Source organism: Xiphophorus maculatus, chromosome 13, assembly GCF_002775205.1.
Source record: "Xiphophorus maculatus strain JP 163 A chromosome 13, X_maculatus-5.0-male, whole genome shotgun sequence".
Lineage (NCBI taxonomy): Eukaryota > Metazoa > Chordata > Actinopteri > Cyprinodontiformes > Poeciliidae > Xiphophorus > Xiphophorus maculatus.
In genome coordinates this window covers 25,359,512-25,386,006 of record NC_036455.1, presented here as the reverse complement: position 1 = coordinate 25,386,006, position 26,495 = coordinate 25,359,512, and the positions used below count along the sequence as shown (strand labels likewise).

General features: G+C 38.2%; 2 protein-coding genes across 5 annotated transcripts; both read left to right on the top strand.

The window, feature by feature from the left end:
* Nucleotides 1-755: 755 nt before the first annotated feature.
* On the top strand, nt 756-17,465 carry LOC102236619 (semaphorin-4A). Of its 4 annotated transcripts, none has more exons than XM_014474777.2 (15): nt 756-952; nt 2,090-2,303; nt 3,724-3,884; nt 5,685-5,744; nt 6,418-6,516; nt 6,920-7,013; nt 7,632-7,754; nt 8,755-8,882; nt 10,054-10,235; nt 11,097-11,241; nt 12,198-12,387; nt 12,507-12,622; nt 13,782-13,945; nt 15,027-15,121; nt 16,196-17,465. In XM_014474777.2, exons 2-15 carry the CDS (start codon nt 2,192-2,194, stop codon nt 16,987-16,989), a joined length of 2,463 nt encoding a protein of 820 aa, XP_014330263.2. In that variant the 5' UTR covers nt 756-952; nt 2,090-2,191; the 3' UTR covers nt 16,990-17,465. The 4 variants fall into 4 exon arrangements, with proteins under 4 accessions (XP_014330263.2, XP_023201192.1, XP_023201195.1 ...); XM_023345424.1 differs by having other exon boundaries at nt 7,632-7,790; XM_023345427.1 differs by having other exon boundaries at nt 756-980; nt 7,632-7,790.
* Nucleotides 17,466-22,466: 5,001 nt separating this feature from the next.
* Nucleotides 22,467-25,589, top strand: LOC102236879 (fibroblast growth factor 4-like). The gene is made up of 3 exons (XM_005814651.2): nt 22,467-22,755; nt 24,314-24,417; nt 25,275-25,589. The coding sequence occupies exons 1-3, from the start codon at nt 22,467-22,469 to the stop codon at nt 25,449-25,451; spliced, it is 570 nt and encodes a 189-aa protein (XP_005814708.1). The 3' UTR covers nt 25,452-25,589.
* The last annotated feature ends 906 nt before the right edge of the window (nt 25,590-26,495 follow it).

The following is a 26,495-nucleotide window of genomic DNA, read 5'->3' as shown; positions in this document are numbered from 1 at the left end:
AGAATAGCATGATGTCAGACATCACACCGAGATGAAGGAGGAGACAGAGGTCTAGGGCAAGAGAAAAAAAAGTCTGTTTTGTGTCTGCAACAGTTTTTTCTAGTATTACTGCAGAGGTTTCTTAGAATGTCCCACCAAAGGGCAAAATATAAAGTTTTGCTTTAAATCAAACTGTACAAAATCAATAATAACTTTTTGAAGCATTAATTTTATCCGTGAAATTTTCTTGAAAGTAATTCCGTCCTGTCTGTCTCGTCTTTCAGGTATCGCCTGAGATAGATAGATAGATAGATAGATAGATAGATAGATAGATAGATAGATAGATAGATAGATAGATAGATAGATAGATAGATAGATAGATAGATAGATAGATAGATAGATAGATAGATAGATAGATAGATAGATAGATAGATAGATAGATAGATAGATAGATAGATAGATAGATAGATAGATAGATAGATATAGATAGATAGATAGATAGATAAACTCGATGTAGTATGACACTTAATCAACTTTTAATAATTTATTGTGCACACTGTACTGATTGATAAGTAGAATCAATTGGAATGAATTGAAATTATTTTTATGAAGTGCATTGAAATGACATTTGTTGTAAATTGGCGCTGTGTAAGTAAACTGAACTGAATTGAATAATTCGTTCTGTATCACAAATGAAATGTTTGGATTTGTAGAAAAAACGCAGCTGAACATCCAGCGGTCTTGATTCCGTCCTCCTTCTGCTGCACGTTCTCAACAACTTCCGGTTTCCTTGCTGCTGTCGTAGCTATCAGCAACTGCAGACGCTTTGTGCTCACCGTCGGCAGTTTCGGGCAGATTGATCAGTAGAACCGCTCTGCGGTTTGCTTATGGCTGCAGGTCTACCGCGGAGGATCAGCCAGACAACAGCGGTCACATGAGAAGGAAAGGAAGGCTGCGATGGAGAAGAGCCACAGTAAGACCAGGCTGAACTAACTGTGTCTGTGCGTCGGCTACTGAAATATACAGAATGTGAGAGCGTTGTTTTGCAATAATAATAATAATAATAATAAAGTTACAAAAACCACACGGAATAATATGAGCAGATAAGTGACTGTTGTTGGTGTGAAGTTTAAAGTCAGCACTTTGCGCTTTAGGCCTTCAGACTGTGAATCAACAGAGTGATCATCTGAACTCAGGTGTTTTAGCTTAACACACTTTATAGAAACACAACTATAGATCTCTGTGCTCACTGCTTCTAACGCTGGACAAGTTTACTGAAAACAGTTTGTGCCACACAAGTGTTATCTAAAACATCCGCTAGGGGGCACTCCGGCCAGCTCTGACCAGACACCCTAACCTGTATTCAAAATAGAATAGAAACATCCTTTATTGAAACTTGGGGAAATTTCTGTGCAACAGCAGCGTAGTGAGCCAGGCGATCAAAGTAAAGTCGTCACACGAAAAGAAAACAAGGGCAAAATTTTAACATAAATACTGTGTAGATTGTGAGAAACCTTCATTTTTATTATCACACAAGAAACAAAGAAAGAGTCATGTTGCACCACAGTTGCCCAGACGTTGCAAAGCAAGCTGGTGCTGCTGTTTGTTTTCCAACTACACGCATATTTATTCAGTTAGATTAACATGGCATTTCAGATGTTACCCTGGACTCTGTTTTAGGAGGAATCATCTTGAATGATCATGAAAACCGAGTTGGAATCATAATTTGTTAAAGCCAAATAAGTGATAACATGGTTTTGGAAAGACAGAGAAACAGCTTACCATTTCAGTGTTGGTTCATCATTATGCTTCCTTATGGGAAACACAGAAAATGACCCAGGACAGCAGCTTCTGGTTCCTTTTCTAGGCCTCTATCTATCCACCCTCCTCATTTACAAAATGAGGCAGAAATGCATAAGAAAAAGTAAAAGAAAAGGAGTCATGTTAAGAAGAAGAAATGATTGTATAAGGAAAAGGAAAAACAAAAAATATACATAATTTCTGTTCTTGATAAGAAAATTTTGAACATCACTTTAAACACTATAATAAACAGTGACTATTTAGTGAACATGGCAGCAAATTATGTGATGTGTCTCTGATTCTGTTCCAGATCTGAAGATGGTTTGAAATTCCAGTATAGCTTCGATTCCTCCCTGCTGAGACTCTGAGGGTGTGATGGTCATCTAACCCAGTGCTCGCCTTCTGACTGTCCATGTCATCAGAGCCAATGGACAGTCACCGCCTACTGCGTCTCACTGTAACCCTGCTGGCTTTGCTGAACCCATGCCTGACCAGGCTGTCTCCCAGAGTCTCCTTTCCAGTGGGTGAGTGAAGCCTCGTCTTTGTCTTCCACATGATTGATGGTCTGATACTGGAAGATAGTGAACGCTTTACCCTTCACCATCAGGAATGAAGCACTGTGCCTCTAAGTGAAGTGAAGTACCTAACAGAGGCTCTGAGATGAAGAGAAGCAATGTTAGCCACTAACAAGTTAGAGGGGCAGTATTATGTTAAAATGACTTTTTTAAGCTTTGCGTCATGTTATAAAGTTATTCCCTCTACAAAATGAAGTCTTGCCTTGATTCTTTCATGCATGTTTGAGAAATTGTTGAATCTCCCATGGCAACCAATCAGCTGTGCAAATGCCTGGGGCGACCAATTAGCAAAAACCTGGTTGAACTGCTCAGTATACAAGCTACTTCTCTGTGCAGTGCTGGTAAACATATTAAGGTGTTAATAGAGGAACAATGCTGTGACGACTTCCTGATGGCAGAGTTTCAGAAACAGTCTGCATTTTTAAAGAGACAAGAGCCCAATTTTAAGGTGTTAAATTACAAAGTCAATTTTATTTTAATTGATATTTTATATATACAGCATATGTATAACAATTGAAGTTAATATAATTACTTGATTGGACTATAAAATGCCACTATATGTCTGGAAAATACATAACACTGCCCCTTTTAAAAGATCATTTTAGTTATAAAATCTATTTGAGAAGAAGTATATAACTGAAGCCTATCAACGCTTTCAGAAAATGGAGATCATTGGAATTATGATAGAATGCAGTAAACTAGTTACAGTATTAGGGTTGAAATAATGTGACAGAATACAGAACTCAAAATGTGTGCAAAATATAAAAACATGTAGTTTTTTTCTGGAGGCGAGTCTGTATAACATCAGGAAGATATGTATTTCTGTTATTCTTCTGGAAACTATGGTGATGATGATTACAATATTCCTTTTTTTTCTTTCTTTCTTTATAATCACACATTGTATACCACTCTGAGCTTTTGTGTCACTGCCACCAGCAATGTCCATCAGGTCTGGACATTGAAGGCAGTTTGTCCATCTAACTGGCCAAGTATATCACTGAGATGCAGAGCATAAATGCATGAACATAAAATGTAGCAGTCTACCAAATATTCCAAAACAGTGCTTAGTGACACTTACATTGCGATGAGGATTCATTCAGTATACTGTGCAGAAAACCAGCTAAGGTTCCATTGTAAAAAGTTTCCCTGCATACCAAGCTGGTGATTTATTGCTCAGTAACTTTGCATCCATCATTTTTAGTCCTTTCTCATCCTGTTGATGCTTTTCTGACTTCTCTGACATGATAAACTTCAATATCATGTAAGGTTTTGTTTGGTCTCCTGTCCAGTAAGAGGCCCCATATGTTTACTCCTTTAGCTCTTTTATTCTGTTCTTAACTGAGATGTATTGCTGTGTGTTAAATAACAGGTAGCCCAGGTAGACGTCTCACCTGCTTCAGCAGCCATGACCTCAGTAACACCACAACCCTGCTTCTCAGTGCGGATGGAGAAAAGCTGTATGTAGGAGCTCGTGATGCTGTGTTAGCGCTGGATGTTGGTCATAAAGACACTGTCCTCCTGAGGAGCAAGGTGAGGGAATCAACTGAAAGTTCTTGAACCCGATGTAATGATGTACTTGTTTTTTATAGCCTAACATTTTCTGTGTGTTTTTTGTGTTGTATTTGTGGCTGCCTCTTGGCCAGGACTCTCTGGAAAAGAGATTTATAATCTCAATTATTTTTTATCCTGGCAAAATATAAATTAAATTAAATAAGATGATCCCTGTCTGTCTGCTGACCGTTGTAGGAACTTATTACTGCCACTAGTTTTGATGTAGAAAAGTGAAACTGAGGCTGGAAAGTTTCACTCTGTCCGTATGAAACTCTAACTGAAGTGAGAAGTAAAGAGCCCAGTTCTGCAGGAAATGAGAGAAATGTCAGTTTTGAAAGCTGAGATGGTTTTCATTTACATCCCCTGTGAAAAAACAAAAAACCCTGAACTGAGGTGTTTATAGTTATCCCAAACACCACTGACTGGGCCATGAAACATAAAAACAATTTTGCTTAGTTTTTTTGTTTGTTTTTTTTCTCCAGGATTTCAGTAAGTTGAGAGATAACTATATCTGAGCATTTAGATCAGGAGTGTCTAAAGTGCGGTCTAGGGGCCATTTGCGGCCTCTTCACTGATTATGTGTGGCCCTCCAAAACAGGTAGTTGATGCAGATGCAGACTTTTCTTTTCTTTAAATAATTAAAGAAATTTTATTTTCTTTAGTTAAGACTGACAAATTCCATTTTGACGAATTCATTAAGTACAACACAAAGTATTTGTTTTTAACAACCATGCTTTCTGTTTAATTTGATGGTAAATAGGACGACAATTATCAACTGACTTCTACTTAGACTTTAGAGAGCCCAAATCTGCTTTGAGTTAATTTGTTAAACCTGACTTAATAAAGAGAGTGACCCAGATCCTGGTCTTATTGCTGAAAACAGGGTGAATATTTTTTTCATCTGAGTCCAAAATAATTTACAAGCAGGATTTATTTCTTTTAATAATGTGAATAACTCAAAGTTCTACAATAATTTAAACTTCCCTTTCCGACAAACAAGCTAACTTCTTTAGAATTATTGTATGATTTGTTTATCGTTGAGCATCGAAATAAAAAATACAGTAAATCTTTAGTGGTTTTAAACATTTTCTTGTCCAGTGAGTACTTTTAACTTGACGATTTTGGTCCATGTGACAAAAAGTTTGGACGGCACTGATGTAGATAAATTTAATGGACCTTTTAGTGGTTTCATTAAATGAATTAATTACGTTCCATCCAGTAAAACATAGGATGAGCCCCACGTTATGTTTCCTTTGGAAGTCACAATTCCACTGTGCAAAGTCCCACGGCAGTACATGGCAACACAGTGAACCAAAGGCTGAGCTGTTTGCAATGTGACAGTGCCAAACACTGGACACTAACATCACTATGTCATGTAATGCCACAGCATATAAAGAACAACAGTTCAGTGGTGATTAGAGGCCATACATTCACCAGAAGCTGAAGCCTCTGGTAGTCTGACTCAGTCATCATCATCAGTTCAGTGCAGAAACTAAACACTGGGCTGTTTGGTACCAAAGGTTCTGGACAGTTTAGGATCGTCTGAGATGCTTCAGGTTCTGTTCTTTGGGTTTTCTATTTTCACTCTGATTTGCTTCTGAGAATTTATGAAAATTGATGTTTTCTTTAGTGAAATGTTTGTTACTCTTACATTATAGGATCATGGAAGCAGCCTTTTTCCTTTTTCCTAAACCAGTAGTGACATAATAAATGTTGCCTGTTGTACCCTCTGGTGGTCTATATGGATATTACACTCATATTGAATCTTGTTTTTTGTAGCTGGACTGGAGCCCTTCAGAAAAAGACCTAGAAGAGTGTTCCATGAAGGGCAAGAAAATGGCAAGTGTTGATTTGCAGTTATGCACCAAATTCCGGTGTGGATTAAATAACTTTAAATTTTCCAGCCAGATCATTTAACCCCAAGGTATCAATGATTAAAAACATTTAAATGATTACAGTGACAGTGGTGAGATAGTTCATATCATTCTCTCCATTCTGAAAAATTAGGGACATAAAATATCATCATAATTTTAGAAATCATAATAGTGAGATATTTAAAATAAAAATGCGTGAAGCATGTTAATAGATATAAATGTAACAGATTTGCTTGAGAAAATAAAATTCTCTTCATGTTTTCATTCTTCATGTTTTCACTTTCACTCTGAAAGTGTCATCCCATCATAGTCTACTGTAGTGACTTCAGTAGACTATTTTCACTGTCATTTAAAATCTACAGCTACAGAAAATCATCCAGGTTGATCAACCTGCATACAGGGTTTATATTTTCACTGCATATGCTCTTTACTTTTTTGATTTGTTCCACAAAGCATGTGTGCTCATGGCACCCCAATGACTAGCGCCATTTGACCATCGCTATAGTAACGGATATCTCTGTGTGGAGCTGTAGACTTTGTGGATTTCTCATCAGGTTCTGACTGGTGGGTTAGTTATCAGTGGGAAACTGGTTTTACGGAATCATCTCAACTCTAACTTTTCTGTTTGGGTTTTTAAGGCGGACTGTCCCAATTTCATCCGAGTTCTGCAGTTCTTAAACAGCACTCACATGTACGCGTGTGGAACATTCGCCTTTAGTCCACGCTGCGCATATATCGTAAGTTTTTTATGCTGGCATATCTCTGCTGTGACATCACTTCATTTTATTAAGTTAGGATAAACCTTTGCAGCTGTTTTCAGATGTTTGGCTAATCAGGGTGTAACACAGTGAGTCTAGAATGTTGACATTTTCATAATATTCAGTTTTCTGATACACTGAATTTTGTGTTTTCATATTCCAGGTCAGCCATAGTTATCAAAATTACATGAATATGTTTGAACTATTTCACTCTATATAGAATAAGTCCATTCTAATGCATGAGTTTTGCTTTTGGAGATCAGTGACTTTTTCACAATAGTTTTAATTAAGAAAAGATGTCCATGTGCAATATCATCACACCTTGATGTCTTTTAGATTTCTTAAAATCCTTTAGCCGATGACTTTTGACTTTTCTGACCAGAACTCAGAGACGCTCACAATGAGCCTCAACACTGATGAAGGGAGAGGTCGCTGCCCTTATGACCCCTACCAGCGCAACACTGCTATCATTGTGGGTAAGACAATGCTGCCTCTACTGCAACTGCTTCACTCTTAGACATTTAACATGAAATCTATCAGTCATTTTTATGTTCCCTACTAAAGAGAGCAGACTCTACTCACCTTCTAAAGATGTGTGTGTGTTGGATTTTTTATTGTTTAAGCTTAGTGTTCACTCGCTCCTTTTTCTTTATTCAGAGCTCAAGAAATAAACACATTTAACAAAGAAATCCAGCCTATCTACTGTTTTTATCTTACTTTACAGTCGTTGGAACACAACACACTAAGTTAAAGACATCAGTTAAATCATATCTTCTTTTTATTTTACTAGGAAATTAAGAACATACAGTATTTTGCTGAAAGACGCAGAGAAAATCAATTTCTCAGTTTTGTTGACATTGATACAGAAGCTGCCTCTGAAATGACAAGAAATCAGCAGCTTTTCTCTGACACACTTTGATATAGAAAAGTTGACTGCTTTCCAAAATTAGAGAAATTCTAAAGTCAATGGTACCATACTGCAGGAAAATGAGTCTTTTCTCAGTGACTGATGCAAAAATAGTCCATCCTATCAGAAAAGCATAACATAATAAAGAATCTTGTGCTGGCTGCTGTGTGTTGTCTGTGCTACTCAGACGGAGAGCTTTACACCGGCACTGTGGCAGACTACAGAGGGAACCGACCAGTCATCTCCCGACACCTCAGTGAGAGCAGCCGGGTGGACCTTAAATTGGATGACACATTAGGATGGCTGGAGGGTGTGTGCACTGACTCTCATCCTGACACATTTCAAAGTAATGCAGTTGTACTCAGGCTCACTGTTAAGTAAATACACTTTGGCTCCACCTTCCAGGACTCTGCTGAGTCTAAAGCCAACTTACACTAACAACATGTTTAGCGTTTTGCTACCTTTTGCCAATATGGATCCTCTCTGACTGTGTGTATGTGACGGCTATGGGGTAGACTTCTGATATGAGGATTTCTGTGGCCAGTGCTCATGCTGATATTTAGAAGTCATGGAAGAAGATGACTAAAATTCTTCACCGTTTCTTTGGGATCTTTTTTGGGGCAGAAATCTTTTTTCCATTTACTTGACCTGCTATCACTACGTAGCGTTTCTTTCCTTTGGTAGTGGAACTTCTGTGTGCTACAATGACCAGAGAAAGCAAGCTGCTGCATCCTGGTGTTCCTATTGAGTCATTAGAGAAACTCTGATTGATGGGCTCAAATAACACAATCTGATAACATGTTTATGTTTGGGATTATGACTTTTTCTGTCCAAACTGTTTTTCTCTGTCAGTTTCATGAGGGTCATAATAAACGCTCTATTAGGATTCAAAACATCAATGATTGAAATCATTATTATGTGCTATTGAGCATGAACGTTGTTCTATCTCATGTGATTTATGTAGGCAGTGAGAATATTTTATTAGTCTTAGATGCATTTATGAGGTTCTTTGCAGTGAGAGAATCTGAGCATGATATTAGTTGAATTTTGAATCGTCTGTTTTCCTCTTTGCAGTAAACATATTGAGTGTTGTCAGAATTAGACTTTCTGCTGGAATTATTCTCTAACTTTGTCCATCTCTTAAGCTGCTGCTGGTTTATTCATTGGAAAAGATGAAACAAAAGTATAACATTAATTTATTTTCCAGAAGTGTTTTAAAATTGTGCCTTATTGAGAACATTTAACTTTGAAGAAGAATATTTTCTCTGTACATTTTCATACATTGACCTTTTGTATCCTGTTTCCTGTAGATCCAACCTTCATCAGTTCCAAGTTCATTCCACATGAGGAGAAAATCTACTTTTTCTTCAGTGAAGTGGGCAGAGAGTATAACTTTGTAGACAAGTTCGTTGTTTCTCGTGTTTCTCAGATCTGCCTGGTAAGTTCAAAGGACCTAGATCATCATGTAAAAGAGCATAAAAGAAAAATGCAGGACAAAGGCAGCAAAAAACTCAGCCAAAAGTTGCAAAACAGTGAAGATGTTAAACACTGAACTCTGACCTTGAGCAGCAACACAGTTAATAACAGTGATCACCCAAGTTAGGAGCAAAGAGACTTGGAAACTTTTGAAACTACTTTGAATAGTTAACTGAGCATACTGTACTGTTTGATAACTAGATCAACTGGAATGGATGTGTGACTGAATTGTAATGATTTGTTGTTGTAAAGTGCATTGAGTGCATAACATTTGTTGTGAAGTGGTGCTATATAAATAAACTGAAGTGAATTGAGTTGTGATAGCTAAGTGTTCAGCTAGAATTTAAATCGATAAAGAGAAGGTTTCCGTGGTGATTAATCCAGCGGGCAGCAGGCGGTTTAACACCTGCCTATGGCTTTAAAAGCATTCTGCCACAGCATTTAGCTGTTTTTCATACATATGAAGCAATTCTAAACACACAGCCAAGTTTAGAAAAAAAGCACACAGTCTTTGGAGTTTATAGTTTTACATACCTGGATATAATGAAAATCATCAGAAATAAATCAAATCTAACCTGAAGTACAGAAAGTACTGCCATTGCTTACTGAGCTAAAATTAAAGACGAAGCTAAAATGATCATGAAACTAGATTCACTCTTGATGCTTTCATGACAGCAGTCAGCTGCAGCTGATCAAATCCACTTGATCAGGATCTGTAAAAGATGAAGTGAGAGCTGTTTGCTCCTCTGGAACACACAGGCATGTGTGTTAACATGAAATTATGGTGGAAAGACAGCAGGAAGAACTGCCCATCAATCTAGTGAATGGTAAAATGTTACCAAACCATCTGTAAACCATCACTGTACAGTATGGCTTACAGTATGGAAGGTAATTCCTAAGTGGAAAATATTCATTTCAGCTCCCAGTCTGATTCTTTCTCATCTGAATGAAACCCAAAAGTAAATGTATTTTTGTGATAATTCCATATGTCCATGTTAATTAAAGCCATAGCTTACTGTAGATATGAGCACAATCCAATCATGAAGTACGGTGGTGGGGTGTTAATGATTTGGCTATGAAATGCTCAGTAGTCTGAATCAACTTTTCCAAGTGTTTTTCCTCTGACCCGTCAGAGTGACGTCGGAGGTCAGCGCACTCTGCAGAGACGATGGACCACGTTTGCCAAAGCTCAGCTGTTGTGCCAAGATGGCAGCGAGCTCCCTTACAATGTGATCCAGGATATTGACGTGCTTCCACCAGCAGAGGGCGCTTCAGTGGATGACACACTGTTTTACGGCATCTTCACCTCTCAGTGGTCAGTGATGCAGGTTCTCTGTTTGCAGGGCTCTTTCCCTGGTTACTCCAGGACTGTGGACGGGGCTTCAGGTGGATTTCTGGTCAACATCCACAAATTAGAGCATCAATTCAATACCCATTTCTAAGAAGAGTAACAATGGCTCCACTTGTTTGTATGGGAGTAGCTATTGCCAACAATAGAAGATGATGGAAAAACATCATTCTACTCTTTTTAAATCAGTCACTCTGTTAGGCTTTCTGAGTGATGTCAGTTTCAGTAATACTGCAGAAAACTTAACTTTTAAAGTTTGACATTTGACCTTAGTTTGGAATAAACCAGCTTCTACTTCTTTTAAGAGGTTTTATTGGCTCTAGTGGCCTTTATTTGACAGTAAATTGGGTAATTAGAGAAGGGGGAAGACATGCAGCAAAGGTCGCCAGGCCAGGAATCGAACTTGCGACTACCATGTCGAGGGCTAAGGCCTCCATATGTGAGGTGTGCTTAACCCCTGCGCCACCTCAGCACCCCAGCTTCGACTTCTTAATTCCAAAAAATGTTTGTTTGTTTTTAACCAGTGACATCACATTATCTCATCAGCACTTCACTTTCCTTTCAAGCCTCTTCAAAATATTTCTGTAGTTCTTCCTGCCATTTTGGGATCAATTTTACACATTGTACTCTAAAATATATTTTAAATAATTCTCCCTGGAGATTCTTAAAAAGTAGTTGCCAATGTGGGAAAGTTTGACATCTTTATCGATCTCAGACTTTGCCTTTGTACAAATTTTCCCATGTCCTCATTTAGGAGGATCTCAAAGATGATTTCTACAGACATCATCATTCTTATTTATTTATTAATAGCTGTTTTCCATAATTCAGGACTGTGAACTCTGGACGGTCAGCGGTGTGTTCCTTCACTCTGACTGAGATCAAATCCGTTTTCTCCGGGAACTATAAAGTCCTGAACAGAGACACGTTACAGTGGAGCGCACGAGTCCAAGAGAAGGTGGCAAACCCAGGAGAGGTAAAACAAGTCACACTGAGAATCTGATCAACTAGTGTTGGCATTTCTTTATTCTTTGAAAATTGAAAACTCAAAGGGTAATTTGCATATAAAATAAAAAAATGTAAGTCTTGAAGCGCTGTCTTAATTCCAACCTACAGTACCTTCAGGTTCTTTCAGTGGAAATGCACCTTTTCAGGAACCCGGGTAGTTTTTCTCCCACCTGGGACACATCACATAAAAGTGGGTAGAAATCTTTCCTGAAAACGGCCCTTAACTACAGGTGGAGCTTCGTAATGGAGGGCTGTTAAACATTTCTCACTGGTTTCATCCTCTTAGTATTTTGTTTCTTCCATTTCCAAGTTTACAGTGTATTAGCTATACTTTCTGTTAACTTTAAATAACCCAGCATGAGTGCTGTGTTTTTATGCTATTACAATGTTTTGCAAACTCAGCATTTCATCTAAACTGTTTTACTCAGTGTTTGCAATCAAGTACATTGAGAACACCAGCCACTCTGTGTAGAAATAAAGGAAGTGTGGACTGCAGCATCTCCATGGAGACAGAGAGTTGTGCTCTCATTAAAACCTTTAAGAGTTTTACCTGGTCAAGTTAAATTAGTTTTCAGCATTGATGTTCTCAGATTAACGTGACCACAGTGTGCAGGGCTGAGTTTAGGCTGGACTGGAGTGGACACACTGCTACTGTGTGTGGACGATGTTCCTACGATATGTAACTCATAGACTTAATAAAGATTTGTGGATTATTCCAAACACATACAAAGTTAATACTAATATTGAATTCCATGTCAGAGCTCCACCACCCCCAAATTGCCACTTGTGCCACTGCCACTCAGTGTAAATTCAGATCCTTAGAAGCAGGAATGAAGTGGCAATGTTAATTCTCAGGTTGCAATTGAATACAATGATTATGATCCTTAGTAAAATCTGTGTCATTTGTTTTTGTGTGTCTGTTAGTGTGGCCTGCACAATGCCTCAGATAACGCTCTGCGCTTTGTCAAAGAAAACTTCCTGGCAGAGGACAGCGTGCGTCCGGCTGGAAGACGCCTGACCTTGGTGTCTCGTGAGCACACCTACAGCCACCTGACAGTTCAGAGAGTCCAGGCTGCCAATAAAAAGCTCTACACTGTCCTGTTTCTGCTGACAGGTGAGCCATGAGACACGGCATATTGTTTCCCACTGCTAGAAGAAAATGTTTAAAAGTTTACCGTCATTTCTCTAAGGGTTTGTTTCAGAACACGATTTGTTGTCCTTACTGTCTTCCAGAGTCTGGTCATTTACACAAAGCAGTGCTGCTCCAACAGGGGCCCTACATCATAGAGGAGGTTCAGGTTTTTAAGCCTCCTCAGCCAATCAGGAGCCTGAAGCTGTCTATCCCAAAGGTACAAACTGAGGCATATTCAGTTTATTTTCAGATTTTTTTCTCATCTATTTTTGGTCATAGATTTTAACTACATCTTGTTGAACATCTATAATGTTCACCTCGCAGGTCCTTGTTAAACAATATGACCTTTGTTTAACAAGACTCATTGTGTTAATACAGGGTATGCTATTAATGCACTTTTAAATGCATTACTAATAATTTTAAATTATTTTTAAGCACTAATTTAAAAGTGCTTAAAAAGTAGTCCTTATCGCATAATAAAATATATTTTTTTTAAAATCCATGTTTTTAATGAACAGTCTTCACAATGAGTAGGCAACCATAGGCAGGTTTGAGTCTGCATTTGGAAATGTAGCTGTGCCAGAGAAGTCCCAACCTAAGGGACCTGAATGACTGACAGCTGCAGTCTCCATGGTGATGAGACAGCCAGAAGGCAGTCAGTTAATATTGCATAAATCCAAATAGACAGACCAAGTGATTACAATGATGTGAAACTGAAATGACATTCTGCAGGCTGTTTATGGATATCATAATGGAAGAATGTGGCATTCTGATTTCTGACCCTCTAGAAAATGAAAATTTCAGTTAACATTGACATTACCTATGGCTGGGCAATAAATCCATTCTATTGATTAATCAAATTTTCTGTTTGTGACGATTAAATTTTAGTTCAGAGTGATGTCAGCCCACCCAGGTCCGCTATTTTGCTTTACAAGCGTGTTTTACAACTTATTTTTAAGCTAAGTTTACGAGGAACCAAACCCATCGGGTCTGTTAGGAAAGTCACATCTTGAGGTCCATGTAATGAGTCTGTTTTTGTTGCATTGACCATCAGACAACAACCACTTCTGAATGGAGCAGTTACAGATTCCTTGAATCACATGAGTGATGCATCAAATGACTTATTTTTTTAAGTTCACTGACAAATCCACATCCCACTGAAAACACTAGCAGCTGGTTGTTTCTCAGTGTCCTTCTCCAGCAGCTGTTTGCTCAGTGCTTGTTTCAAGGACCTGCGCTCATGTTACATGAAGGATCAGTGGCTCTATGCATGTTGAAACAGTGACTGTTCACAGTAGGTTTGCAGAAACATGACTGACGTTATTAATGTGTGGAATAAATGTTGCACTGATTGATTAGTCATTGTGTTAATACAGGGTATGCTATATGTTGGAACATCAGAGGGGGTGGTGAGGATTCCAACTGCTAACTGCTCCTACTACTGGACCTGTGCCCAGTGTGTTCTTTCCCGGGATCCTTTCTGTGGTTGGGATGCAGCCAGCAGGGCCTGTGTGGAGGTCTCTGTCACCCAGACCGCGCTGTGAGTCCCTCACTGCCATCATGAACATGGACTGTCAGTATTATGTATTGTTAGGTGATATAGGGAACAAAATATTTGGATATTTGTCTACAACAATTTTATATCAAATCCATAGCATGTTGTATGATGTAGGAACAGGCCAAAGACATGGTAACCATGGAGATTCTATTTCTAGGTAGATAAACTTGTTTTATATGAACGGCTTTACCTTTACCTAATTCTTCCACAACACCATTAGAATAAAGAAAAATTCAGCCCCAGACCTTGTAGGTCCTATCATGAAATTCTGTATCTTGACAGGACCTACAAAAACGTCTATTGGAGCCATGGTCTTCCCACAGGTAGTCGGCTATTTTGGATCAAAGCCGCCATTTTGTCTTTTACACATGTTGTATCTGAGTGAACTCCTCCTTCAGCTTTTGGGATGCAGGCTTCATAATCACTCAGCACAGTCTTGAGGCATTGAAGGTCAAAAGTTATCAAATTCTTTTGGCTACATCAAAGCATGTGGACGTGGCTAAGTCAAATCTGACCATTTACCATAAAACATTAAGGTAGAATAACTTCCACACGAGTCCCAGCTGCCTGAGACTTTATGTCTGTCATAACCAACCAGCACTGATCACATTCACATGGTCAATTGGTGACATCACCTTAGTCCCTCCCCCTTTGAACAACAGGTCACCTGTTTTCCTACTAGTTCTCTTCCTTTTACTCCATGATTCATAAAGATTTGAACCTACAGTATGTTTAATGACAACATGAAGCTCAACACTGGCTGCTGGCTGGAGGATGTGGGCACAACTGAATGACTCTAACTGTTACTGTTCTAGTAACTAATCTGCACCAGACTTTTGGTGCGTCATCAGGGAGAACTGTGCAACACATTGGTGTGCAGGACCTAGTGGACCGGTGCATGACCTGCGAGTGAGCATTGATGACAGCAAATGGGTGGTGTAGTTGGGGCTCCTGTGGTCGTGACAAGGCTGGAGCCTCGCTGAGCTGCAAAGGCCATACGAGGCTGTTTGGAGCTTTAATTCTATTTAACATTCACTTGCTGACTGTAGTGTCCTCTCTTTAGAAGCCAGGACACAGATGGAGGAAATGTTGAAGAAGCCTGTAACAGTGTTTCATTAACACACAGAACCAAATTTGGACCAAGTAAGATGCCCACAGGTATGTGTCACTCTATGAAACAACAATGTGGCATTTCTGTTCTGGAAATGTGTTCACTGAGATATTTTACAAAACACAAAACAGTTTTAAATACTTAATGAGAATCCTTTAATTAAGTATCTATTATTATTATTATTATTATTATTATTATTATTATTATTATTATTATTATTATTATTATTATTATTATTATTATTATTATTATTATTATTATTATGTGTAAGTAAATTTGATTAATGTAGCAACTTTCACAGATAAAAATCACAAAGTGCTTCACAGATAAAACTAAGATACTCAGATAAAATACAATGACACAAAATAAAATACCAAGTTAATCAGTTAAATGGTTTTTGTACCAAAACATCTTCAGCTAATTTTTAAAAAGTCAGTGAAATCGGTGCAACACAAAAACAGTCAAAGTAGTTCCACAGTCTTACAGTCCCAATCCCCATCAGCTTTAAATCAAGTGCAAGAGACTCTCAGTAAATTCTGACCAGTTGACTTCAACACAGCAGAAGAAGAATGGGTTTACAGGAGGTCAGCACTGTACGGGGAGCTTCACTATGCAGGACTCTAAAAGTAAGAACTAATGAAATTGGATTTTAAAACGTACTGGCAACCAGTGAAGCTAAGACTGCAGTAATGTGTAATCTTCTGCTGGTTCCCACTAAGTCTTGTTGCAGCATTTTGCACAATCTGAAAGTGATTCAAAGCTAATTTATTCAAACAAGTTAAAAGATTGTTTCAACAATATAGATATGTATAGATAAAAGCATGGGTAATCCTCTCAAGGTCAACTTTTAACATCAGCAGTTGTAGTTTTGAGATGTTCTCCATTGCATAAACACCTATACAGTTATTTTACATAAATCTGTTGTTGTTTATGAAATCTTTGTACAAAACAATAACGGCAAAGATTTTAAACCATTCTGCGTTTTAAATGAGAGAGTATTCTAGGCGTTAGCCTGCCAGCAGTAATAAATGACAGTAATGCATTCCACATATGGTCATCACCAGTCAGTCTGCAGGTTTTCTCTGCTCTGACCCCTGAGTAAGCTCCAGCCTGTTTGTCAGCCTCGTGTCCTGCAGGTGAGCTGGTCTTCGTGTCTCTGAACGACGTGGTGCGGCTGCACTGTCCTGCAGCGTCACAGCTGTCCCACCAGCTGTGGGAGCGTCCAAACAGCCGCCTGTCCTCAGACCTCTACCTCCACCTGCAGGATGGGAGCCTCAGCTTTGTGGCCACCCCAGCCACCCTGGGCCACTACCTCTGTCTGTCCACAGAGAACGGCTACCGACAGACCATGGCCATTTATCACGTCAAGCAGAAGAGCAGTCCCATGGCTCAGAGTCCAACCAGCTACACCAGGAGTCACACGCAAGCCCAGCCCACCAGGGAGGGGCCTAAAGCAACCGAATCCAGACCAGCAGAGACAAAACCCTCACTGTCCATCGGGAACACTCCAGTCACCACCAGGCAACTTGATAGAAATGTAACTTTGTGGATGAAAGAATATGAAAATCTGGAAACAAAATTTCGTGATGGGAACCCGCTGCTGTCAGCCCGCTGCCCCAGCTACCTGAAGGAACTGGTGGTGGTGTCCGTTCTGCTGGTGCTGTGCCTCAGTCTGCTCATCACAGTCACTCTGTATGTTCTCAGACAGCAGTGGCGGAGACGGACTGCACCTGGAATGGGAACTCCAAGCAGGAGCTGTGACCGGAGGACCAGTGAGGAGCAGGAGGCCCTGAGGGAGAATGAGTTTGGGAGCAAAGCCAATGGTCAGGCGCCCTCTGGTGGACATGCCAGTGGCTTGGTTTGTAATGGGAACCTAACAGACTCTACCCAGAATTTGCCAAACACTCCCTTCTGAGCAGCAGCCAAAGAGCTTTTTGAGCTGCTACAGAGCAGAGCACCATGGAGGGAGAACGTTCCAGTAGCAGCGTTCATTTGGTGAGCGCTGCACAGAACACCAAATGAACGCTCTGCAAAGTTAGACTTCCTGAGTTTTTTGCAGCCTGAGTGCTGCACAAGTGGCTGCCCCACTTGTGCTTTTTAAAGGGAACTTGACCTTTTACAATACAAATTAATGGTAGTTGGATCCTAACAAACAAAGCAGAGCTTAGTTTTTAAACCACATCTGAGATCTGACTGTTAGCTCAAGTCTAATGAACCGTGTAAAACCGTTTTATGAACTGTTAGCAGTTCAACTGTGGGTCAGTAGCCAAAACCCACCTCTCCAGTTAGAATGCTGCTGAGGTAACAGGGATGGGAGATCAGGGGTGGGCAATCCTGGTCCTCTAGGGCCGGTGTCCTGTAACTCTTAGATGTCTCCCTGGTCCAACACACTTGAATCCAACAGCTGAATCACCTCCTAAGTGCAGTCAAGTTCTCCAGAGTCCTGCTAATGACTTCATTATTTGACTCAGGTGTGTTGAAGTAGAGATGCATCTAAACGTTGCAGAAGACCGGCCCTCCAGGCCTGGAGTTGCCCACCCCTGTGGTAGATGGAGCTGTTGGGATCAGACGGTGTTCTGCACCTCACTGATGTGCCTTGGATGCATTTTTAAAGATGTTCTGGTGGAGTTCTTCTTATCACTTTATCTGATTTTCTTTTCATCACATCCTGGACTTTTTTATCTCATTGATATTCCTAAACTCCTGTTCTGATGACACTGTGCTGTCATTCCACATGTTTACCTGCTCATCAATAAACCAGCTGCTCTGTCAAAGGATTGTTTTTGATGCATCCGTCCCAGTGGATCCTGTACAGTTATATCTGTAGAAGAAGAAAGAATCATATAATAGAATATGTGTAGGAGAAACATTCTTCTAATCTGTCCTTTATCAATATTCCATTAACTTATTCTTTGTGCTTCATTTATATTGCAAAATGAACTAAGAAAAACTTAAACCAACACTGAGTCATATGTAGAAATATCCATTTAATGCCTACAGAGTTCAGTTGAGTTGTTGATCTCATGTGACACGTGGTGCGTCACCAAACTGTTCCTGCAGTTCATTGTAAGACTCAGGAAGAGAAGGCAACATGGAGGCACACAGCTGAGGATTAGTCACTCTCAGTATTATCAGAACAGTCTTGCTTTTACTAGTTGTACCACCTTGTACAATACTTAGCAACAGTTCTTACTAAACTAGCAATTTAAATGCACATAGCTACTAGAATGCTCATTGACTAGTAACAACTGTCAATTCATTTCAAAAATACTTTAATAATCTCAGAGGGAAAATAAATGCAGCATCTTGGTGCAGTCACTGGAGGAAGTAAAAGGCCCAGCATGGTCAGGCTGGAGTCAAACTGCTGGCTTGTGCTCACATGGTTTTGTAATGTTTGTTTTTGTACAGACCCTTCAAGGTCCACAGTGAACCCTCCGCCTGCAGAGGATGTCATGGTGATTTGGCATATGTGTAATTCACAAGCGTACAATAAACACAGGGAGTCTGGCAGGGAGAAACAACTACTGCGACTTTACAACTTCAGAAGAGAAGGAAAAATACTTGAGCAATAAGTCAATAATATATGACGCAATAGACACGTGATCAGTGTCAATATTCACATCTGATTCACAAACACATCTGATAAAATATTCATCATATAGAATATGCACTGAATTCTTATCCAGAACTGCACAGCATTCTGGGGGATGTAGGCATAGCCAGTGAATCAAGGTTGGTGGCATCAACTGACTTACTCACTCTTTGGCTACTTAGCAACAACTTGGTAAGAAAGTTGCACAGCAGCAGTTTCAGGTTTTGCACTCAGAACTGCTTAGAAATAAAAAAAAAACCATTGTGGAATGAAAACTGTGCATTAAAGAGTTAAAGTCACTATTTAAAGCACCAATTTGGCAGTATTTCAGATATTTAAACGAGAACTAATCAATAATTATATCAACAATTACCAATATAGACTGATATGAAACACTTACATTGTGAAGTTTTTCAGCTATCTACTGTAATATCTGGAAAATAGGCTGCTACTTTTTCACACTGTAATGTAGCTGACTTATACATTTTTACCATTGAGTTTCATGCTCTTGCTGCATGATGCAAGAGTGAATTTGTCTCAAGACAAAAGTGACACTGAGAGCAACAGAGACAGAGGAAGTGAATGTTAGACTGTTCAATTCCAACAGTTAGGAAAAAGGCAAAATGGTTTTGGTGTGCAGGATTAAGATGAAGATGGTGATCAATGATTTTCCTGGTAGGCTACAGAATTTTATTATGTTTTTTATTAAGTAGCCATATTCTGGGTATTGTTTGGAAGAGATATTTATGGTATGTATTTGTGTGTGTAACCAGTACATATTTATTTTAAAAGTTAAAAAAGAAATCTTTCTGTATAAATAACCATAACAATGTGGACACCTGCTAACTATATATGAAAACCTGTTTTCTTTTCAGTTATTGGGTGCAGCTGGCATTCAGCTGGGCTCAGTTGTCCAGAAATAACAGAACTTTCTCTCCTTCTATCTCCCTTAATGCTTCATGACTTGGGAGTTCACTCTGCAAAGACTATTGTTTTTTTTAAAGCAGTACATTTAACATATTTCATAAACTATTTTGTTACAATCTTGTTTTGGAAATTCATAAGATTTATCTTTTTTTTAATGATGCTTTTTCAAAAACTGAAAAGGAAATACACCCCTCACTATTTACTTTAATAGACCTTGGTTATTTTGTATTACAGGATTCATACAAATGCTTGAAATCCTTGAAAATGTTTGAATTTCAATTAGGTGTTTTCAGTGTTTGAACAGAGCTTGATTCTTTAAGTGGCTCAAAAGAATGATAAATGTAAACCATTTACTATTCTTTGCTTATTTCTTGAAATTTCCTCCATTACCTACATTAATTAGAGTTTTGTTGCTGCTGTTCACTCATGTTTAGTTCGCATTTTCACTTCAGTTCTGTCCTGCTACCTAGTACTAATCTAGCAAATACAGTTCATCTACCGACAGTTTCTAATTACACCTTGCTAAAAAATTTGGTTAAAGCTAATGTCCACTGTGATAGTGGAAATGCAGTACACAAATAGCTTATCCACTTTTGGATGTTCACATTAGTCCATTCTGATGTCGGGGCAATTACCTCATTTTTCTGAACAAGAACCACTGCCTGCAGTTCATTGGGGGTTTTGTGGCCCTGAAAGTCCACATTCTAAAATCACCTCCAATAAAAACATCTTTAAACAAATTAAGACACTCTTCAAACAACATTGAGTCATACCAAGAAATCTTCACCTGATATCCACATAATTCACAGTTCAGTTCACAGTGACAGCAGGTGTCACATGTTTACATCATGTGACACCTGGTGCGTCACCAAGCTGTTCATACAATTCACTGTAAGTCTCAGGAAGAGAACCAAACAAAGAGGTTATGACGAACAGTTGAGAATTAGTCACACTCTGGACATTATCAGCTGATATTTACTGAACATCCACAAAATGCTGTTGATCTTATGGGTTATTTGATTCCTTTGGTTGGGTTTTTCTCTTTCGTTTTTTCAAAGATTATAGGAAAAATAAAGCTTTTTAGACTTAATTGTAAATTTGTAAGTTCAATTTTGTGACTTCACTGTACAATTATTACAAGACAGGAATTCAACAAGCCATTTATACGCAGAGTTGGGTAGTAACTATTTACCTTTGCTCAATTACATTTATTTAAGTAACTCTTTGAAAAAAATTATATATATATGAGTATTTTAACTGTGCTGTACGTTTTCCTTTTACTTGAGTAATTTTATTATGAAGTACTTTAGTAAAATTTCTGGATTCTCCACCCACTGAATGAAAAAACAATAAATTCATCAAAGACAAACACCTGCAGTTTTTGTTAAAGTTTTATATCTTTTATTTTGAAAGAAACTGATTTGGAAAAATGTTCTTTTGTCTCATTTTGTTATTTTTGTTACTTCTGTGAATTATTTTCATTTTGGTCCCTAACATACTAAAATTTCCACTTAACTTTATATTTTGATCTGTCTGATAATCTATTAATAAATTAATAAAGCAATAAGGTAATGTTATTTGAACAACTAAGGGTTTTTTTTTGTTCTAGCTCAGACATAAATATCAAAAGAATAAAATGTTGGTTTTAATCCTGATGTTTAGTACTGCAAGTCACTAACTTTGCAATAGTGAACTTACATGGTAAGATTATAAGCATTTATCTATTTCAAATATGTTCTTTGATTAAGTGTGTTCTCTGAGCTTTGGGACAGAAGCTTAACAAAGCCATTACATCTGTTCTGATAAATGTCAACAGCATAATGAAATCAGTATAATCACAAAGTTTGTTCTACTTGCACATATAATACTAATTGTTAGTTTATTGATTTGATGATAATTATGTAATGTCGGAGCAATCTGTGCTGTTGATGTTGGTTAACCCTTTAGCCAGCAGCGGAAGGCCTGCATTCCATTTTTACTTCCACTACATTTTAAAGCATCCTGCACGGTTCCTATAGTAACATATTTAACATTGTGATCATTTTAATGATGCATAAAAAAAATCTAATTTATTATGAATCATTATTATGTTTAATTTGTTTCACATCAGTAGTCTGAGGTTTTTTCAGTTCCTCTTGATAGTTGTTCTGGCAAACATTTTAGAAATGCGGAAATTATAATTATCTTTCAGTGATTAAATTACATGTTTCATTTTATGCTTTAAGGCATGAAATTAAAAGTTTAGGATTCTGACTTGATTTGGGACTTGCCTGTTTCATCTTTGGACTCGACTTGGACCTTTAAAGTCTGATTGGGACTTGACTCGAGACTTGAGCCTAACTTGTGACTTGCAAAGCAATGACTTGGTCCCACCTGTGCTATTTATATTTACAAACAGGTGATGCAATTGGTTTCAAATGGAGCACCTGGGTTTATGCCACCAACAGTTGATGTGTTTTTCATTATTATCTTTCCTGCTTTAAATGCTTGCGTGTCTATGTTTGTTTTCTGTCACTACATGTTCTATGTATTTTCAGTCTGTGCTTCTACAGCACCTGTGACTCACAGATAAACAAGACAGCAGGCGGTATGTGATGTAATGCACCATGCATATAAATCCGGACGGTTACTCGGTATGTGACTGTCTGAGGATAAAGCAAAACCAGAAAACACCATACAAATGAAAAACCACATGCAATCAGAGTTGGATGTTTAGGGATGTTTCAGTATGCACTCTACAAGTGATTTTCACCATTTAGAAGTCCAGAATTGTAAGCATTTTTTAGAATATATGCTGGTTTTTATCTCTATTTTTGCCTATAGGTGAAAACTTAGGCTATACCTGAGTTGCTTTCACTACTGGTATATAGAGTATGTCATTTTTAAGGTCCAAGATCTCTTTTTTCCTGTATGGGATCTTCTTGTGCAGCTTATATGCCACTCTTACACTCAGCAGGACAAAACAGAGCATTCGCAATGCCAGATCATTGGTGCACAGCAGCAGCTTCACTTTGAACAAAAGAGAAGATGCAGAAAGAGATGGACAGTACCTGCTGGGAATAAAGAGACTTAGAAGACTTTACTGTAACGTGGGCATCGGCTTCCATATTCAGGTCCTACCAAATGGAAAAATAACAGGAGTACACAATGAAAACAAATACAGTAAGTATGTTTGACATTTCATGATGAAAATAATAACAAAGACCTTGATTAATGTAAGGAATTTGTCTAATAGTTTTTACATTGACTACATTTTTATTTTTAATCAGCACAGATTGGTATTATTGTAGTTATTCAATTTCAACATAGATGTTTACCATTGCATTATGCAAACTATAAATGTTACATTAACTGTGTTTTGTCTTCTAATACAACAAATAGAAACTTTGCTGGTTAAAAGTTATTTTTTGGAACATTATTTTTGCATAGGGGCTATCAGATGAATGAAACTCTGTGATTAGAGTTAAGGAGTTTGAATATTAGTAATATTAAAGACAAAGATTTTTGTTTAGTAACTCAGCAAAAAATGTTCCATTGTGCAGGATTGATTAGGTTATATTGGTTGTAGAAGTAAACTTGAACTACTTCTGAATGAAATGATATTTAACATTTTTGATTTTTACATTAATGGGATTTATTTAATTGCAAAACAATTAATTGATTACAGTTTGTGATTTTATTTTAAGGAAGCAAATTTGAGATATGTCTCCATATTTGGACCGCTTTGTGTCAACATGTGGGAACAATCTTGAATGTAAACAAAACAAAGGAGAAGATTTTAGATTTCAGGAGGAACAGGGTTACATCACATCTTGTTTCCATCATTGAAAAGGACGTGGAGGTGGTTGAAGAATAGAAATACCTCAGTGTTCATCTCAACAACAACCTGAACTGGAGACCCAACAGTGAAGTGTCTGTAAGAAGAGACAGAGCAGACTGGACTTCCTGAGGAAGCTGAGATCCTTCACAGTTTGTAGCGCGATGCTTCAGCTCTTCTATAAGTCTGTTGTTGAGAGTTTCATCTCTTCTGCTGTCACCTGGTGAGGCAGCAGCATCAGAACCAGCGACCTAAAAGGCGCAACAGAAAAGAAGGCTGGTTCTGTTCTGGTTCTGTTCTGGGAATGACTGTGGAGACTCTGGAGATGATGGTGCAGAAAAGAATTCTTCATAAAATCAAGAAAATTATAGACAACTCTGACCATCCTCCTTATGAGTCTGTCTTATAAAACAGAGTATCTTCAGTCAGAGACTTCTTCAAATTCAGTCCAATAAAGACCGCTACAGGAGATGTTTTCTGCAGACAGCCTTCACTATCTGCAATAACTCTTTAATTAAATGAGCTACAAAAATATTTAATTTCCTTTCTCTTCCCCTAATTTTTTAATTTTAATTTTAATTTCTAACATTTGGCAATCTATTATCTCCAAAAAATTGAAATGTATATAATGTAAATATTTCTTATTTCAGTTAATTGAATTTGAAATATAAAATCTAAGTTATAATGGATATGTTGGACTTCAGAGTTCTAGTCATTAACTCCCCTACCAACTGTCTGTTTTGTACATATTATAACTAACTAAATAGATAAATAGAGAGAGAGAGAGAGAGAGAGAGAGAGAGAGAGAGAGAGAGAGAGAGAGTTATTCTAACTTGGGAGTAAGAATAATTTCTGTTCACATTTGGTTTCTCTGTCATCTTTAACTGCTGTACTTCCCTCTAGGCCTTTTAGAAATTTCTCCAGTGGAAAGAGGAGTTGTGACTTTGTATGGAGTCAGTAGTGGTCTGTTCATCGCCATGAGTGACAAGGGGAAACTTTATGGTTCGGTAAGATATGACTTTTCTCTGCATAACTGTAGAGGCTTTGATTTAGAGTATTTGGTGTAAAACATCACTTTAATGTCTGATAGATCAGGAATTGGCAGACCATTAGCAGTATGGAATAACTACAGTATCATTACTATATTACTATAGCAAATGGTCTGTCCTCACTAATGTATGCATTCTGTGGTTTCTGATTGAAATGATTACTTATTAGTGCTTGGTTTCCAGATTGGGAGAGACAAGGAAGGATAAAATCAGAATTGAATACATCAGAGGAACAGCTCATGTCAGATGTGTAGGAGATAAAGTTAGAGAAGCCAGACTGAAATGGTTTGGACATGTAGAGAGGAGAGACAGTGAATACATCAGTAGAAGGGTGCTGAGGTTGGACCTGCCAGGAAAGAGACCTAGAGGAAGACCAAAGAGGAGATTTATGGATGGCGTGAAAGAGAACATGAAGGTAGTTGGTGTGAGAGAAGAAGATGTGAAAGATAGGGTTACATTTAGATGGATGAGTTTCTGTGGCCACACTTAAAAGGAAAAAGTCGAAAAGAAAAGAAGAAGTGCTTGGTTCCCAGTTAGCGCCCTGATAAGTGATTAACTTTGTTGACAATTTACTCATAAGTAAACTCATAACAAAAGCTGAAGACTTACTGTTATAACAGAAATATATGTCTGAACAGAACATCTGTCATCTGTGTATTGCTTCTTCCTCCGGTATATTTTATATCACAATCTATACTTCTAGATAAATGTACCACAAGTTTATTTGGGAAGAAGCATTTTAGAACTAGTAAAATAAAATATATAACAAGTTGGAAAGTTGATCGTTGTTTTCTGTCCCTCTCTCTTTTACTTAGGGAAGCTACAGAGATGACTGCAAGTTCAAGGAGAATCTCCTGGCCAATAACTATAATGTCTATGAATCAGCTTCCCATCCTGGAATGTACATTGCTCTCAGCAAGATTGGGAAAACCAAGAGAGGCAACCGTGTGACGCCCACAATGACCATGACACACTTTCTCCCCAGAACATAATGTTTCTAAGCTAACTTTAAGGCACAGATCTTCCAAGAGAACAGTTTGATCAGAGATGGGGATTCTCTATAATCTAAAATGTACCAGGACATAAACATATTGTTCACTGTGAATGATTAAAGTTATTTATTGACAAGGATTGGATTCACATCCCAGAAGCAATGAGATTTTTATTTGAAATACTCAAGGTTCAAAAAAAAAATCACATGTACCATTAGCAAAGTAGTTGAACTATGTCATCCATCTTGTTTTGATCTGTCTTTGGCTCACCAGACTGCGACTGAGTTCTCCAGAAAATACAAGACAAAAAGAAAGTGTCTGAGCTCAAACAAGGAAAGATTTGTTTTGTGTGAGTCCGGTCACAGCACTGGTTTCAGAACACACTTCTTCCTGATTCTATGCTGTTTTCACACCAGTAGCATGTGCTTCTGGGTCAGTAGCTGGAGAAAGCAGTGAAAGAAAGATGTCAAATCCCCAGTGCAGTGGGATTCAAAGACAGTGACCACTTGGAATGAAAGTGATTTCACAATAAAGTTCCACAATTTTTAACAAAAGTCCTGTTTACCGTCCACAATAACTTGTGAGCTATTGCTGCACAACATCAATCAGCGGATCACATTTGTGCTTCTGATGGGCAAAGTTTCCATCTGTTGTTTTTTTTGTTTTTCAGCCCAAATCAGTTTAAAACGTCTTTAGTAGTCTTAAAAGATTTCTAAGAAAACCCAGAAGATTCCATCGAGTTATTGACTTGCAGCATTGGGTGAGCACATAGCAACAATTGCTTGCATTCTGTCATTGATTTTGCAGCAATCCCTCATACTAAGCATGTATGAAGCGACAGTGGAAAGGAAAAACTCCCCCTTTAACAGAAAGAAACCTCCAGCAGAAGCAGAACCAGGCTCAGTACAAGAATCCATCTGCTATGACCAAGTGGGGTTTGAGAAGGCAGAGCAGAATGCACAAGAGACAGATGAAGTGATGTATGATTACTTTTGATGTTCATGAAAGTGAAAAGTTAACAGCAGGAGAGGGAGAATGATCAGG